The sequence below is a fragment of the Bombina bombina genome, chromosome 6, assembly GCF_027579735.1.
Source record: "Bombina bombina isolate aBomBom1 chromosome 6, aBomBom1.pri, whole genome shotgun sequence".
NCBI classification, from domain to species: domain Eukaryota; kingdom Metazoa; phylum Chordata; class Amphibia; order Anura; family Bombinatoridae; genus Bombina; species Bombina bombina.
The window spans coordinates 873,176,822-873,194,675 of record NC_069504.1 but is presented as its reverse complement, the minus strand read 5'-3'; the positions used below and the strand labels follow the sequence as shown (position 1 = coordinate 873,194,675).

General features: G+C 39.7%; 1 protein-coding gene across 1 annotated transcript in view; it reads right to left on the bottom strand.

Moving 5' to 3' along the window:
- Positions 1-17,854, bottom strand: part of LOC128664754 (alpha-2,8-sialyltransferase 8E-like) — a 44,752-nt gene that overhangs the window by 16,145 nt on the left and 10,753 nt on the right. Inside the window, exon 3 of the mRNA XM_053719562.1 lies at positions 15,103-15,230. Coding sequence (XP_053575537.1) covers positions 15,103-15,230 — 128 coding nt within the window. The remainder of the gene's footprint in view (positions 1-15,102; positions 15,231-17,854) is intronic.

The window sequence follows — 17,854 nt, the reverse complement described above, 5'->3', positions numbered from 1 at the left end:
AACTATTAAATAGTTATTAACTATTTAATAGCTATTGTACCTGGTTAAAATAATTACAAAGTTGCCTGTAAAATAAATATATACATATATAGCTACAATATATTTATAATTTATATTGTAGCTATATTAGGGTTTATTTTACAGGTAAGTATTTAGCTTTAAATAGGAATAATTTATTTAATAAGAGTTAATTTATTTTGTTAGATTTAAATTATATTTAACTTAGGGGGGTGTTAGTGTTAGACTTAGCTTTAGGGGTTAATACATTTATTAGAGTAGCGGTGAGATCCGGTCGGCAGATTAGGGGTTAATAATTGTAGGTAGGTGGCGGCGACATTGGGGGCAGCAGATTAGGGGTTAATAAATATAATATAGGGGTCGGCGGTGTTAGGGGCAGCAGATTAGGGGTACATAGGGATAACGTAGGTTGCGGCGGTGTATGGAGCGGCAGATTAGGGGTTAATAATAATATGCAGGGGTCAGCGATAGCGGGGGCGGCAGATTAGGGGTTAATAAATATAATATAGGGGTCGGCGGTGTTAGGGGCAGCAGATTAGGGGTACATAGGTATAATGTAGGTTGCGGCGGTGTACGGAGCGGCAGATTAGGGGTTAATAATAATATGCAGGGGTCAGCGATAGCGGGGTCGGCAGATTAGGTGTTAATAAGTGTAAGGTTAGGGGTGTTTAGACTCGGGGTTCATGTTAGGGTGTTAGGTGCAGACTTAGGAAGTGTTTCCCCATAGGAAACAATGGGGCTGCGTTAGGAGCTTAACGCTGCTTTTTTGCAGGTGTTAGGTTTTTTTTCAGCTCAAACAGCCCCATTGTTTTCTATGGGGGAATCGTGCACGAGCACGTTTTTGAAGCTGGCCGCGTCCATAAGCACCGCTGGTATCGAGAGTTGCAGTGGCTGTAAATATGCTCTACGCTCCCTTTTTTGGAGCCATAACGCAGCCATTCTGTGAACTCTAAATACCAGCGGTATTTAAAAGGTGCGGGGGGAAAAAAAACACGCGTAGCTTACGCACCCCTTTGGCCGCAGAACTCTAGCCGATTGTGTTTGAGAGATCGCATTTACTTTCCACTTGTAATACGAGCGGGCGTTTCTGCTCAACACTGCACATAGAAAATATAAGTTTGTGCTAATGAATTTGCGGTAATTTAAATAACATGCCACTGTAATAAGGTTTTGAGTGTAAATAACACCATGATCTCATGATCACTTTTATGCTCCTCGCACTAACGATAGCACTCCTCATAAACTGTCCCCAAGTGTATATTTATACTACATATTGCATGGCTTGCTGTTTATAAAGGTTTATGAACTTTATGCCTGTCCTAATAAAAAACAGGAGAGTGATAAGGCAACAGCAGAGTTAATTTTTTTTTTTTTTTAAACATAAAACAGGCAGATATATTTCTGTGTAAAACAAGACATTTTTTTCAGCTAAACCAAACATTTTCTATGGAGATTCCTGAACCAAAGACACAGTGCTGGACTTTAGATTTATATTTCATGTGCTAATGTTCCCATACATTTTGAAGCAAATAATGGGCTAGATTTCAAGTGGAGTGCTAACTTTAGTGTGGGCATGATATTGCAATTTCGCACCCACGTTAACTTGTGCTGATATTACAAGTTGAAATTAAATGTGCACCGCCAAACACAATCTAAAATTGTGCACAACAGGTTAGCGCGAGTGAAGACCTTACGTAAAGGGTTACAGCTAAAAAAAAGTTTCACCAAACACAACATAAATATATTTAAATAAAGTATTACACTCATTTAAACACTATCTAATAAAAAAATATAAGGGTTAAAACGTATATGGTATATGACAATGGGCTTGATATTCAAAACCTCGCCTCGCTGGCATGGAGAGAAATCTTTGAGATATTTTTAGACCTTGTATTTTGATGTAGGAGTCTCTGTTTCACATAAATAACACTACATAGCAACATAAACATTTCTCAAAATAAAATTTGCGTTTCTAAATTGTTTTAAGGGTCTCACTGTACCGTTGTGACTTCATAGCCTATTTCGCTTCAGCTGCGAGGTTTTGAATATCAGGCCAAAGGTGTTTGAATGGAAAGGGATATAATATATACAGTATTTATTATAGTATATATTTATAGTAAATGTGTATGTGGATATATATATATATATATATATGTGTGTAGAGCAAGAGTAAAGTCTAGCTCAAAGTACCTGCGATATAAGTTGGTTTAAGGGTATGTGTAATTATGCTGCTTGCTTATTCTTAAAACTATTGGTAAAGATACCACAATCAGAAACAATGGTAAAGAAAAATATGAGAACATGGAGTGGATTAGTCCATAAATATACACAATGGAAATATATTTGGAATAGTCCAGTGTTCAAATCAGGATTTACCCTTCTGGGGAGTGTACTCACAAAATTCTACCTCAATCCAATTAGGTAAGTGCAAGGTGGTATAGGAGAGAGAGCCGTCCTGGCACTTATAGGAGAGAGCTGCGTTGACCTTTATACCTAAAGGACATAAAACCCAAAAATGATCTTTCTTGATTTAGATAGATCCTGTAATTTAAACAACTTTCCATTTCTGCCCCTGCTGCCTCTAAAATTCTTTCACTCACATCCTCCTTCGGTCTCTCACAATCCACCCTATTCCCTACCCACCGTGATGGACACTTCATCGACCTGGTATTTTCCTACCTCTGTTCTATATCTAACCTCACCTGTCGCCCTTTTCCCATTTCAGACCATCACCTGGTCACCTATAATATTAATGCAACTCCTCCATCCTGCCCCCGCACCTGTAGAAATCTACATGCTGTGGATCCGCTCCAATTTTCAAAAATTATTCAAGATCTCCTCCCTCACATTTCCACTATAACCTGACCTGATCTTGCAACAGCCCACTATAACAAAACTCTCTCCTCTGCACTAGACACACTTGCCCCTCCCCAGCTGCGCAAAACATCACGCCGTCAGTTGTAGCCCTGGCACTCTCAGCAAACACGCTATTTGCAAAAATGCTCCCGTTCTACTGAGCGTGTGTGGAGGAAAACTCACTCTGAACCTGACTTCATACACTATAAGTTTATTCTTTGTTCATACACCTATGCCCTTCACTTAGCCAAGCAAACCAACTTCTCTTCTCTTATATTTACTCTTTGCTCAAACCCTAAACGACTCTTCTCCACCTTTAACTCTCTCCTCTACCCACCCGCTCCACCTACCCATCTGTCTTTAGTGCTCAAGACCTGGCAGACTACTTTTAAAACAAAACACGTACTATCCAAAGCAACATCCCAACACCAACCTGCAATATTCTATCAACAGGCCCAGTTACTCCCTCTGCCACCCTCTGCATCTTCCATCCAGCTACTGAGAATTAAGTTTCTTCCTTACTATCTTCCTCACACCTCACTACCTGCTCACTCGACCCTATTCCTTCCCATCTAATACCCTTCCTATCTTCCACCCTCACTCCTGCTCTTACCCACATTTTCAAACTTTCTCTCTCTCCCGGATCAATCCCATCTTCTTTCAAACACGCAAAAGTCACTCCCATACTCAAAAAACCCTCCCTCGACCCTAATTCTCCTGAAAGCTACCGCCCCATATCACTGCTTCCACTAACATCAAAACTCCTTGAAAAACTAGTTTACAATCGCCTAACCCACTTCCCGTCCACCAACTCCTTGCTTGACCCCCTGCAATCCGTATTCCGCCCCAAACACTCAACTGAGACTGCCCTTACCAAAGTTACTAACGATCTCTCTGCTAAAAATATTGGCCACTACTCTATACTCATCTTACTTGACTTCTCAGCTGCCTTTGACAAAGTTGACCACCCCCTCCTCCTACAGACCATTAGCTCTTTTGGCCTCTGTGACACTGCTCTTTCCTGGATTCATTCTTATCTTTCTCACAGGTCTTTTCCGGTGTCATTTGCCGGTGACTCCTCCTCTCCAATGCCTTTGTCTGTTGAACTACCTCAAGGATCTGTTCTGGGTCCTCTACTCTTCTCCATTTATGCTTCTTTGCTGGGTAAACTTATCAACAGTTATGGCTTCAAATGTCAGTTCTATGCTGATGACACCCAGATCTACCTCTCCACCCCTGCTCTCTCTCCCTCTGTCCTTTCTCATGTCAGCGATTGCTTATCTGGTATTTCTTCCTGGATGGCCTCTCACCGCCTAAAGATTAACATGTCCAAGACTGAGCTCCTTCTTATCCCCCCACCCTCAAGCTCTACGCCGACTTGTGACTTCTCTATCCCTGTTGACGGCATCACCATTTCCCCATTGCCCCAAGTCTGCTGCCTCGCAGTTACACTTGACTCAAATCTATCCTTCGCCCCCCATATCCAATCACTTTCTACATCCTGCCGCAACCATCTACGCAATATTTCCAAGACTCAACCTTTTCTGTGCGCTAACATCACAAAGCAAATAATCCACTCTCTTGTTATTTCCAGACTTGACTACTGCAATAACCTACATAACCTACTGGCCTTCCTCTTTGCCACATCTCCCCCTCTCTCTCATCCTAAATGTCTCTGCCAGGCTGATCCACCTTTCCCGTCGCTCTGTATCTGCTACACCTCTCTGCGAGTCCCTTCATTGGCTCCCCATTCACAGCAGAATTAAATTCAAAATTCTCACCCTTGCATACAAAGCGCTCACCAACACCTCTCCCCTCTGCCTATCCTCTCTAATCAACAAGTATACTCCAGCCCGCCCACTAAGATCCAACAAGGATCTGCTCCTTGCATCTGCGACTATCACCTCTTCTCATGCTAGACTGCAGGACTTCTGTCATGCAGCACCTACCCTCTGGAACACTCTCCCTTGTGCTGTCAGGCTTTGCCCTAATCTTTCTTCCTTTAAATGCTCTCTGAAGACTTTTTTGTGCAAAGAAGCCTACCACCCAACTCAATAATATTCCTTTTACCTAACAACATTTCCCTCATCTAACTCTGCATTAACATCTTTCTCAATCTCACCTCCTGTTTCTCAACCTCCTACCCTTCTAGATTGTAAATTCCCAGTGGAATAGGGCCCACAATTCCTCCTGTATGTGTTTGTAAATTTTGTCCTGTCTCTTAGAAGTTTTAGATTATTGTTTTATTTAAATGAACTGTATCCATGGACAGCACTGCGTAATATGATGGTGCTTTATAAATAAAGTATAATAATAATAAATAATAATAATAATTTTACTTCTATTATTAATCTTGTTTCATTCTCATGGCATCATTTTTTTGAAGGTGCAGCAATGCACTACTGGGAACTAGCTAAAAACATTGGTAAAACAATAGCAAAAGGCATATGTGTGCAGCCACCAATCAGCAGCTAGGTCCCAGCTCCTGATCCTACCTAGGTATCCTTTTCAACAAAAGATACCGAGAGAATAATGCAAATTAGATAATAGAAATAAACTTTAAAGTTGTTTAAAAGTGTATGCTGTATCTGAATCATAAAATATTTTTGGGGGTTTTATATCCCTTTAAAACCCCAGTCTGGAGGCAATTGTCAGCTATTTGCTGGTCTCTTCTTTACTGCTTCCTCTAGTATGGTAGAAAACAGTACTCTAGGGTGGGGGTATGGAAAAGGAAAATAAACAAGAGAAGATAATAGTGCAACTCAGTTATTTAATAAAAGACACAGTGTACACTCAGAGTATCATATGCTTACATTTAGGAACCTCAATAAACAATGAGGTATTGTAAAAGTTATAAATCCCATGCAGCTTTTGATATCCAGATGTTTTAGTGTAAGTGTTTGTGTATTCACAACTCCTGTGTGACAGAGTGTCCAATAGCAGTGGTTGAAGCGCAAACAATAAAATGAAATACAAGTTTGATCTTTAAGTAATCAGTCACCTGACATTTTTCGAAAGCTTTCACATTATTGCCTTCTTCAGCAGAGGTAGTTCAGCATTACTAAGCTACACACAACTTGATAACGGAGGTAGCGGCTCCCCTATGTAACAGTTACAAATGGTGATTGGTTCGCAAGGGTCATGTGACCTGGATGGCCTGCATGTGTGAACAGAGCACGCCTCTAGGTTGACAGAATACTCATTGCCTTGTTATGTGGAGCATGTTTGCCCATGAAGAGAACTTTTTCTGGGAATATTTAAAAGTAATTATTTGGTGTCCGGGGTCATGTGACTTACCGGCCCAGGGTAGTAATAAACGTGTTAGGATGAATCAAATTTGTTATTACGTTTAGGAATTTTTGGATCACCAATCACCAAAGTATTTATAAATACAATTGCATATACCATAATAAAGGCATTGACCTGAATATGGATTCATCTGTTAAAGGGACAGTCTAGTCTAAATTAAACGTTCATGATTCCGATAGGGCATGTCATTTTAAACAACTTTCCAATTTACTTTTATCGCCAAATTTGCTTTGTTCTCTTAGTATTCTTAGTTGAAAGCTACATCTAGGATCCTATGCTAATTTCTAAGCCCTTGAAGGTTGTCTCTTATCTCAATGCGTTTGACAGTTTTTCACAACTAGAGGGTGCCATATAAATAACATTGTGCTCATGCCCGTGGAGTTACTTATGAGAGGGCACTGATTCACTAAAATGCAAGTCTGTCAAAAGAACTGAAATAAGGAGGCAGTCAGCAGAGGCTTAGATACAAGGTAATCACAGAGGTAACATATATATTTGAGCTATTTTCCTTGATTTTGCAAAGGCCTTTGACACAGAAGACCACAACATACTACTGCTCAAACTAAAAAACTCAGGTATTGGTGATCGTCCGCCAACCCTAGTATCATATGTATCAGATTGATCACAATATGTCTCCATTTCTGACAGTGACTCCCTCCCTCTCCCAGTCACGTGTGGTGTTCCCCAAGGTTCCATTCTCGGCCCCTGCTATTCACATTATTTATAAATGATCTGCCTAATGTCTGCAAATCCTCAACTGTGCACATGTATGCAGAGGACACGGTAATCTATGCAAACAATTCCGATCTACCGCAGCTTGAAGCAGTGCTCCAAGACCAGTTCACAGAGGTAGAAAAGTGGATTTCAAAAAACAAACTCTTCCTAAACACTGACAAAACTGTCACAATGATCTTTGGAAAGGGACCTAAATTACACAAACTACAAAATTCCCATCTATGCATCAAAATAAAATCAAATTGCACACTGACTACAGTCCACTCTTTTAAATACTTTGGTATGTCGTTAGACCCCAATCTATCTTTTTGCCTCCATATAGAAAAACTGGCATCTAAACTTTATCCAAAAATAGGTGCCCTGTACAGAAACAAATCTTGCCTCAGCCCTACTGTAAAGGAAAAGATTGTACAGCAAATGCTGATGCCAATCGTGGATTATGGGGATGTAGTATATGCACCTGCACCGCAAACTCACCTTAATAAACTTAATACATTGTATAACTCATTCTGCCGCTTTGTGCTACAATGTAACTACAGGACCCACCATTGTGACATGCTAAAAGAACTAAACTGGCTGTCGCTGGAATCCAGACGCACCCTCTATCTTTCCTGCCTTGTGTTTAAAAGCTTTTCTGGGAAGCTCCCACCCTACCTGAGCAGAATGCTCTCACCGGTTATTCCCACCTCCTATAACCTCCAATCCAGTACAAGCACATTGTTTAGCGTGCCTCAATACAAAAAGAAAGCAGCTCAATCCTCCTTTTCCTACACAGCACCACAATTATGGAACGACCTCTTGCACACTTTCAAACCTTCCCCATGCCTAAAATCCTTTAAGAAATCCCTCTATACATAACTCAAAACAGAATGCACCTGTCATGGTTGATTATATATTTCCTACCTGTTCTATGTTAAATTTTTGTGCATATATCGTGTATTATTATTGTTTTGTATTTTATTGTTCCTATTGTATCAATGCAATGTTTTGTGTACCCAGGACATACTTGAAAACGAGAGAAATTTTAATGTATCTTTCCTGGTAAAATATTTTATAAATAAATAAAATATATAACCGTGTTGGTTATGCAAAACTGGGAAATAAATAAAGTAATAAAGGGATAATCCATCTTTTTAAACAATAGCAATTCTGGAGTATGCTGTCCCTTTAAGAAAGTATACATGTAAAAGAATATATATATATATACAAAACACGGGGCTCATATGAAAAACTCTCCTATAAGTGCCAGGACGGCCCTCATAAACCACATTACACTTACCTCATTAGATTGAGGTAGCTTCTTGTAAGTACACAGTTTTTACATGATTTAAGCACTGTTTTATTTGGACATTAACCCCTTAATGACCACAGCACTTTTCCATTTTCTGTCCGTTTGGGACCAAGGCTATTTTTACATTTCTGTGGTGTTTGTGTTTAGCTGTAATTTTACTCTTACTCATTTACTGTACCCACACATATTATATACCGTTTTTCTCGCCATTAAATGGACTTTCTAAAGATACCATTATTTTCATCATATCTTATAATTTACTATAAAAAAAATTATAAAATATGAGGAAAAAATTGAAAAAAACACACTTTTTCTAACTTTGACCCCCAAAATCTGTTACACATCTACAACCACCAAAAAACACCCATGCTAAATAGTTTCTACATTTTGTCCTGAGTTTAGAAATACCCAATGTTTACATGTTCTTTGCTTTTTTTTGTAAGTTATAGGGCCATAAATACAAGTAGCACTTTGCTATTTCCAAACCATTATTTTTCAAAATTAGCGCTAGTTACATTAGAACACTAATATCTTTCAGGAATCTCTGAATATCCATTGACATGTATATATTTTTTTTTAGTAGACATCCCAAAGTATTCATCTAGGCCCATTTTGGTATATTTCATGCCACCATTTCACCGCCAAATGCGATTAAATACAAAAAATCGTTCACTTTTTTACTATTTTTTTCACAAACTTTTGGTTTCTCACTGAAATTATTTACAAACAGCTTGTGCAATTATGGCTTAAATGGTTGTAAATGCTTCTCTGGGATCCCCTTTGTTCAGAAATAGCAGACATATATGGCTTTGGTGTTGCTTTTTAGCAATTAGAAGGCTGCTAAATGCCACTGCGCACTACACGTGTATTATGCCCAGCAGTGAAGGGGTTAATTTTGGAGCATGTAGGGAGCTTTTAGGGATACTTTTAGCTTTAGTGTAGTGTAGTAGACAACCCCAAGTATTGATCTAGGCCAATTTTGGTATATTTCATGCCACCATTTCACCGCCAAATGCGATCAAATTAAAAAAAACGTAAAATTTTTCACAATTTTAGGTTTCTCACTGAAATCATTTACAAACAGCTTGTGCAATTATGGCACAAATGGTTGTAAATGCTTCTCTGGGATCCCCTTTGTTCAGAAATAGCAGACATATATGGCTTTGGCGTTGCTTTTTGGTAATTAGAAGGCCGCCAAATGCCGCTGCATTTCACACGTGTATTATGGCTAGCAGTGAAGGGGTTAATTATGTAGCTTGTAGGGTTAATTTTAGCTTTAGTGTAGAGCTCAGCCTCCCACCTGAAACATGAGACCCCCTGATCCCTCCCAAACAGCTCTCTTCCCTCCCCCACCCCACAATTGTCCCCGCCATCTTAAGTACTGGCAGAAACTCTGCCAGTACTAAAATAAAAGCTATACTTGGGCTTTTTTTGTTTTTTTTTTGGCATATTTACCTATGCTGCTGTGTAGGATCCCCCCTTATTCCCCAACCTCACTGATCCCCCACCAAACAGCTATCTAACCCTCCCCCTCTGCCTTAATGGGCGCCATCTTGGGTACTGGCAGCTGTCTGCCAGTACCCAGTTTAGTAACAAATGTGCCTTTTTTTTTTAAAAAAAATCCCTTTTCTGTAGTGTAGCTTCCCCCCCCCCCAAGACCATCCCCCCACCCCTTCCAGATCCCTTAGCTGTTTATTTGTAACATTTTAAAAAATGTTATTTTAACTTTTCACAGCCTTATTTTTCCGTAGTGTAGCGGTTCCCTCCCGCTCCCGCCCCGTGCACGCGCCCGCCGCCCCCCGTGCACGCGCGCGCTCCCGTGCGCGCTCCCGACGGTTCCGCCCCCGATCCCGCCCCCCTTCTCTTCACTCGGCACATCGATGGCCGCCCACCCGCCTCCCATACTTGCTCCCACCCACCAACGATACCGGCCACCGATGTCCGGTGCAGAGAGGGCCACAGAATGGCTCTCTCTGCATCGGATGGCCAAGGGGGATTATTGCAGGATGCCTCCATATCGAGGCATCAATGCAATAACCGGAAAGCAGCTGGAAGCGAGCAGGATCGCTTCCAGCTGCTTTCCAGACCAAGGACGTACGCCACACGTCCTCGGTCATTAACTGTATTTTTTTTGAGGACGTGTGGCGTACGTCCTTGGTCATTAAGGGGTTAAAGGGACTCTGAACCCAAATTTTTTCTTTCATGATTAAGATAGAGCATGACATTTTAAGCAACTTTCTAATTTACTCTTATTATCAAATTTTCTTCATTCTCTTGGTATCTTTATTTGATATGCAAGAATGTAAGTTTAGATGCCAGCCCATTTTTGGTGAACAACCTGGGTTGTTCTTGCTGATTGGTGGATAAATTCATCCACGAATAAAAAAGTGCTGTCCAGAGTACTGAACCCAAAAAAATGTTTAGATGCCTTCTTTTCAAATAAAGATAGCAAGAGAACAAAGAAAAATTGATAATTGGAGTAAATTAGAAAGTTGCTTAAAATTGCATGCTCTATCTGAATCATGAAAGAAAATAAATGGGTTCAGTGTCTCTTTAATTCCCCTATGTGAAAAACTTTAGAATGTGAAATATTTACAGTAAATACATAGTTAAACACATACGACTAGATTACAAGTTATGGCGTTATGGCTGCTCGCTAATTTTGTGTATGTTATTTTCATTGCTCACCTTTCATAGCGCTGCTATTACAGGTTTGAAAAAACCCGGCTTGTGCAGGCGATATGGTGGCGTTGATCTCCATATCTCACCCTAATACAAGCGCTGCTTTGACGTGCACGATTTCCCCATAGACATCAATGGGGAGTGCCGGCAAAAAAAAAAGCCTAACACCTGCGATCGCACAGAGAAAAGCACCGTAATGCAGCCCCATTGATGTCTATGGAGAAAGAGAAAGTTATGTTTAAACCTAACACCCTAACATAAAAACCACGTCTAAACACCCCTTAATCTGCCGCCCGACATCGCCGCAACCTACATAATGTTATTAACCCCTAAGTTGCCCTTAACATCGGCGCCACCTAAATAAAACTATTAACCCCTAATCTGCCGCTCCCGATATTGCCTCCACCTACATACAGTTATTAACCCCTAATCTGCTGCCCTTAACATCGCCACCACCTACATTACAGTTATTAACCCCTAATCTGCCGCCCCCAATGTCGCCGCTACTATACTAAAGTAATTTAACCCCTAAACCTCTGGCCTCCAACATCACTAACACTAAATAAATATATTAACCCCTAAACCTAACCCTAACCCTAAGCATAACCCTAACCTTAACGTAACCCTAAGCATAACCCTAACCCTAACACCCCCTAACTTAAATATAATTAAAATAAATCTAAATAAACCTTACAGTTATTAACTAAATAATTCCTATTTAAAACTAAATACTTACCTATAAAATAAAACCTAAGCTAGCTACAAAATAACTAATAGTTACATTGTAGCTATCTTAGGTTTTATTTTTATTTCACAGGTAAGTTTGTATTTATTTTAACTAGGTAGACTAGTTTGTAAATAGTTATTAACTATTTACTAACTAAATAAACTAAATACAAACTTACCTGTGAAATAAAACCTAACCTGCCTTACACTAAAAACTAGCCTTACAATAAAATACAATTTTTAAAAAACTATTTTCTAAATTACAAAAAAAAATAAACAGTAAATTACACAAAATAAAAAACGAAATTAGCAACAAAAAAAAGGAATAACTCCCATTCTAATAGCCCTATCAAAAAAAAAAAAAAAAAAAAAAAAACCCTAGCCTACACTAAACTGCCAATGGCCCTTGAAAGGGCCTTTGGCGGGGCATTGCCCCAAAGAAATCAGCTCTTTTACCTGTAAAAAAAAAAATACAAACAACCCCCAACAGTAAAACCCACCACCCACACAACCAAACCCCCCAAATAAAATTATATCTAAATAAAACTTAGCAAACCATTGCCCTGAAAATGGCATTTGGATGGACTTAGCTCTTTTACATTGCCCAAACCCTAAGCTAAAAATAAAACCCACCCAATAAACCCTTAAAAAAACCTAACACTAACCCCCGACGATCCACTTACAGTTTTCGAAGACCGACCATCCATCCTCATCCAGGCGGCAGAAGTCTTCATCCAAGCGGGCAGAAGTTCTCATCAAAGCAGGCAGGAGTCTTCATCCAAGCGGGCAGAAGTCCTCATCGAAGCCAGCAGAAGTCTTCATCCAAGTGGGCAGAAATGCAATGCGCAAAACAGATATTTTACATTCCTATGTTCTTCACAAATAATGCACTTTTTATTACAACATATATATATATATATATATATATATATATATATATATATATATATATATATATATATATATGATACATATATATAACACATAGAAAAAGTCCAGCACTCACTCACAAGCTCTCAACTAAGATTAAAAGCAGCAATGGAAGAGTTAGTTAACATATCTGGCCAAATGGGAAAAGCCCAGGTACCTCGTCTCTTCCAAAAAAACCTGGGTCCCTAAACAGCCACACAATGCAGGCTCACAATCAAACAACTGTGAAAAAAAGCAACTGTGAAAAAATGGAGGGTGCACAGGCTTATGTAATTTCCCCAAACATATACAAAACACGGTGGGGGTCAGCACTCTCAGGCCGGACCGGGTACACATCCTATGACCCTGCAACATGCACAGCCCTGGGTGCAAACCAGCACTCTCAGGAAGCTGCACTGTCAACAGAGTCGCAGGCAGTTAACCCCAGACAGGCCTGGGTGCAAGGCCCAAACAGGGAAAATTACAAAAAAATACATTAATATAACACACAGAAAAAGTCCAGCACCCAGTCCGGCCTGAGAGTGCTGACCCCACCCGTGTTTTGTATATGTTTGGGGAAATTACATAAGCCTGTGCACCCTCCATTTTTTCACAGTTGTTTGATTGTGAGCCTGCATTGTGTGGCTGTTTAGGGACCCAGGTTTTTTTGGAAGAGACCTTGATGAGGTACCTGGGTTTTTCCCATTTGGCCAGATGTGTTAACTAATTCTTCCATTGCTGCTTTTTATCTTAGTTGAGAGCTTGTGAGTTAGTGCTGGACTTTTTCTGTGTGTTATATTAATGTATTATTTTTTTGTAATTTTCCCTGTTTGGGCCTTTCACCTAGGCCTGTCTGGGGTTAACTGCCTGCAACACTGTTGACAGTGCAGCTTCCTGAGAGTGCTGGTTTGCACCCAGGGCTGTGCATGTTGCAGGGTCATAGGATGTGTACCCGGTCCGGCCTGAGAGTGCTGACCCCAACCGTGTTTTGTATATGTTTGGGGAAATTACATAAGCCTGTGCACCCTCCATTTTTTCACAGTTGCTTTTTTCACAGTTGTTAGATTGTGAGCCTGCATTGTGTAGCTGTTTAGGGACCCAGGTTTTTTTGGAAGAGACCTTGACGAGGTACCTGGGCTTTTCCCATTTGGCCAGATGTGTTAACTAACTCTTCCATTGCTGCTTTTTATCTTAGTTGAGAGCCTGTGAGTGAGTGCTGGACTTTTTCTGTGTGTTATATTAATGTATTTTTTTGTATTTGTCCCTTGCACCCAGGCCTGTCTGGGGTTAAGTGCCTGCGACTCTGGTGACAGTGCAGCTTCCTGAGAGTGCTGGTTTGCACCCAGAGCTGTGCATGTTGCAGGGTCATAGGATGTGTAGCCGGTCTGGCCTGAGAGTGCTGACCCCACCCATGTTTTTATATATATATATATATATATATATATATATATATATATATATACACACATATAAACACATATATATATATATACACACATATAAACACATATATATATATACATACATACATACAAATGCATATTTAGACATGTATATTTATGTATCTCTGTGTTAAAGACCTTTGAAGCCTTTCTTTGAGCCCTTATTACATTTTTTATACAATCTTTTTTTTTAAATAATTATCAGACAGTTTTATTAAAGTGTTATTATGAGTGTATCTGTACTGTTAAATGTATTTTTAAAGTTGTTGTTACACTTTTTTTCCAGCGTTTTTTCCAGCGTAGCTTTGTTGAAGAGATATCTATATAGGTAGCGTGCACACGTCTGGGGCACTACTTGACAGAAAATAGTGCTACCATCTAGTGCTCTTGCTTACGTATAACATTGTTGTAAAAATGCTGCCATCTACTTTTGCTGTTTTTCTACAAAGGATAACAACAAAACAAAGAAAATTTGATAATAGAAGTAAATTGGAAAGTTGTTTTAAATTGTATGCTCTATCTAAATCATGAAAGAAAATGTTTGGGTTTTATGTCCCTTTAAACACAATTTAAATATGCATTAGACTTAATTTGGTTTATATATTGGGCAAAACTTTATCTTTTTAAAGAAATAATTTAAAGAAACAGTCAACACCAGAATTTTTGTTGTTTAAAAAGATAGATAATCCCTTTATTACCCATTCCCCAGTTTTGCATAACCAACACAGTTATATTAATACACTTTTTACCTCTGTAATTACCTTGTATCTATGCCTCTACAGACTACCCCATTATTTCAGTTCTTTTGACAGACTTACATTTTAGCCAATCAGTTCTCATTCCTAGGTAACTTCACGTGCATGAACTCAATGTTATCTATATGAAACACATGAACTAACGCCCTCTAGTGGTGAAAATATGTCAGATTAGAGACGGCCTTCAAGGTCTAAGAAATTAGCATATGAACCTCCTAGGTTTAGCTTTCAACTAAGAAAACCAAGAGAACAAAGCAAAATTGGTGATAAAAGTAAATTAGAAAGTTGTTTAAAATCTGAACCATAAAAGTTTATTTTGGACTTGACTTTCCCTTTAACAATCATGATAAAGTAACATATATACATATATATTAGTTACCTGAAAACATAATCTGATTGATCAATTTCAGAGCCACAGCAACTGTTTAATAGGATTCCTCCATTACCAACCACAGCACACTTCTTATAGGGTTTGTCTGAAAATGGCATTGCCTGCAAGGAAAGTATAAGATGTTAAACTTTAAAAAATTTCATTAAAACATTTTCAATTTATATTCAATGCTAGGAAAGATCTAAATACAAATTAAGTGTTTCTAAAGTAATTAAAACTTTAACTTTATCAGCACAATCTGTATCATTTTGCAACGTAAGAATGTTCTAAGACTAAGGGGATGCTCTAAGACTAAGGGGATGCTCTAAGACTAAGGGGATGTTCTAAGACTAAGGGGATTTATCATCGATCTGTCTGACATGATCCACTTAGCGGATCATGTCCGACAGACATCGATGAATGCCAACAGCATTTATCATTGCACAAGCAGTTCTTGTGAACTAGTTTTGCGGCCGCTAGCAGAGGGTGTCAATCAACCCGATCGCATAAGATTGGGCGGAATTATGTCCGCAGCCTCAGAGCAGGCGGACCAGTTAAGAAGCAGCGGTTTTAAGACAGCTGCTTCATAACCGCTGTTTCCGGCGAGCCTGAAGGCTCGCGTGGAAACAGGGGCATCAGGGGCCATTTGGCCCATGATAAATCTGCCCCTATATCCGTTCAAAATGGTCTTGATTATTTTAATCTTATCCACTCCAACAGGAGTTATGAATATTTCACATTCCAATGTTCTTGACTTACAGAACATTGTTATTTTTATTATAAATATATATTTCTATATATTTGTAATATACCTATACCCAGGGATTGAAAAAGTTGCCCAAGAGCTAGTGGTCCTATGAAATTTCTTAGTGGTCCCACTTTTTCAACTGCAAATTTTCACTATGTCATACGTAAACTTGTATTACGCCGTTATACGCTTCTAATATACATTTGTATTAAGAATGAAACACTCTTTGTATACAATTATATACTAATAAATATGTTAAACTTCTCATACCTAAAAGAGAATATTCTTGTTCATATGGCAGCAAGCTGAGGCAGGAATAATTACACACATACATATATAGCCAGGGATATACACACACTCAGATATATACACACACACACACAATCACAGATACACACAAACACTCTCTCACACAAGCTCTCTCTTACACACTCACACAAACACTCTCTCACACACTCTTACAAATAAGACCTACGCACACTGTCACAGTTTCTCTCACATGTATTCTCACTTTCTCACACACACATCCTATTGCTCACTCTCTCATATTCTCACTATCTAACACACACAAAGGCCTCTAGCTATTAAGGTCTGTCGGACCTGATCCGACAGTGCGGATCAGGTCCGACAGACCTCGCTGAATACGGCGAGCAATACGCTTGCCGTATTCAGCATTGCACAAGCAGCTCACAAGAGCTGCAGGTGCAACACTGCCCCCTGCAGACTCGCAGCCAATAGGCCACCAGCAGGGGGTGTCAATCAACCCGATCGTACTCGATCGGGTTGATTTCCGGTGATGTCTGTCCGCCTGCTTAGAGCAGACAGACAGGTTATGGAGCAGCGGTCTTTGTGACCGCTGCTTCATAACTGCTGTTTCTGGTAAGCTTGCAGGCTCGCCAGAAACACGGGGCATCAAGCTCCAATCGGAGCTTGATAAATATGGCGCAAACTCTCTTACACACAATTGTTTTGCAGTTACTATGGAGGTGGCACATTTATTACTGTAGCACCCCTCCTTCTTAAAGGCACTAACAGCCAGACCTTTACAAGGTAGTTTTTTTACATATCCTATCCTACAGCAGGACAAGGAGAATGATACATAAGAAAAGTAGAAATAAGTAAATATGATACCCTCTGCCATCTCCACTGTGCAGCCATAGGGTACAAGCAAAGGTTGCTAAAAAAAAACAAACTAAGACATTAAAGTGTAGAACCCACCTCTACTATAGACAAACTTTTAACCATCATCTTTTTCAGGCAAGATATATTTTATAGTGACCAGATTAGGGGATTCATTCTGCATGTAACATTATAGACATTTAGGGGGATATCTATCAAGCCGTCAACCGCAAATACACCGGAATTCTGCAGCGTAATTGTTGCAAGCTTGATCCGACCTAGTTATCAAAGCCTACAGATCGGCAAATGTTGAAATTTGTGATGTAACATACGATCCGCTGGTCTCAATCTGACGCAGATCGATGCTTACATCTTTACAGATGTTCCGAATACACATTCGGCTCTATCTGACACTTTTTCCCATTTATCAAATAGTTAACAGGTACACTTGCAGCTATTCCGGCCCAGCGTACCTGGTTTTCAATCCGCCACCCTGGAGGCCGCGGATGCCATAGAAATCATTGGGAGTCTGAAAGCAGCGAAAGCTTATGTTTGATGCTGCCAGATATCCCATTGATTTATATATTAGAAAACAAGTGACGTTTACACCTAACACCCTAACATAAACCCAGAGTCTAAACAACCCTAATCTGCCTCCGCCGACATTGTTGCAACATAAATAAAATGTATTAACCCCTATTCCACTGCTCCCCGACCCCGCCGCAACATAAATAAAGTTATTATTAATCCATATTCCGCCGATCCCCAACACCGTTGCCACTAAATAAACTTATTAACCCCTAAACCTTTTTCAGGGCAATGGGGAGCTTAGGTTATTTTATTTGGGGGTTGGGTAGTAGGTTTTACTGTTGGGGGGGTGTTTGTATTTTTTGT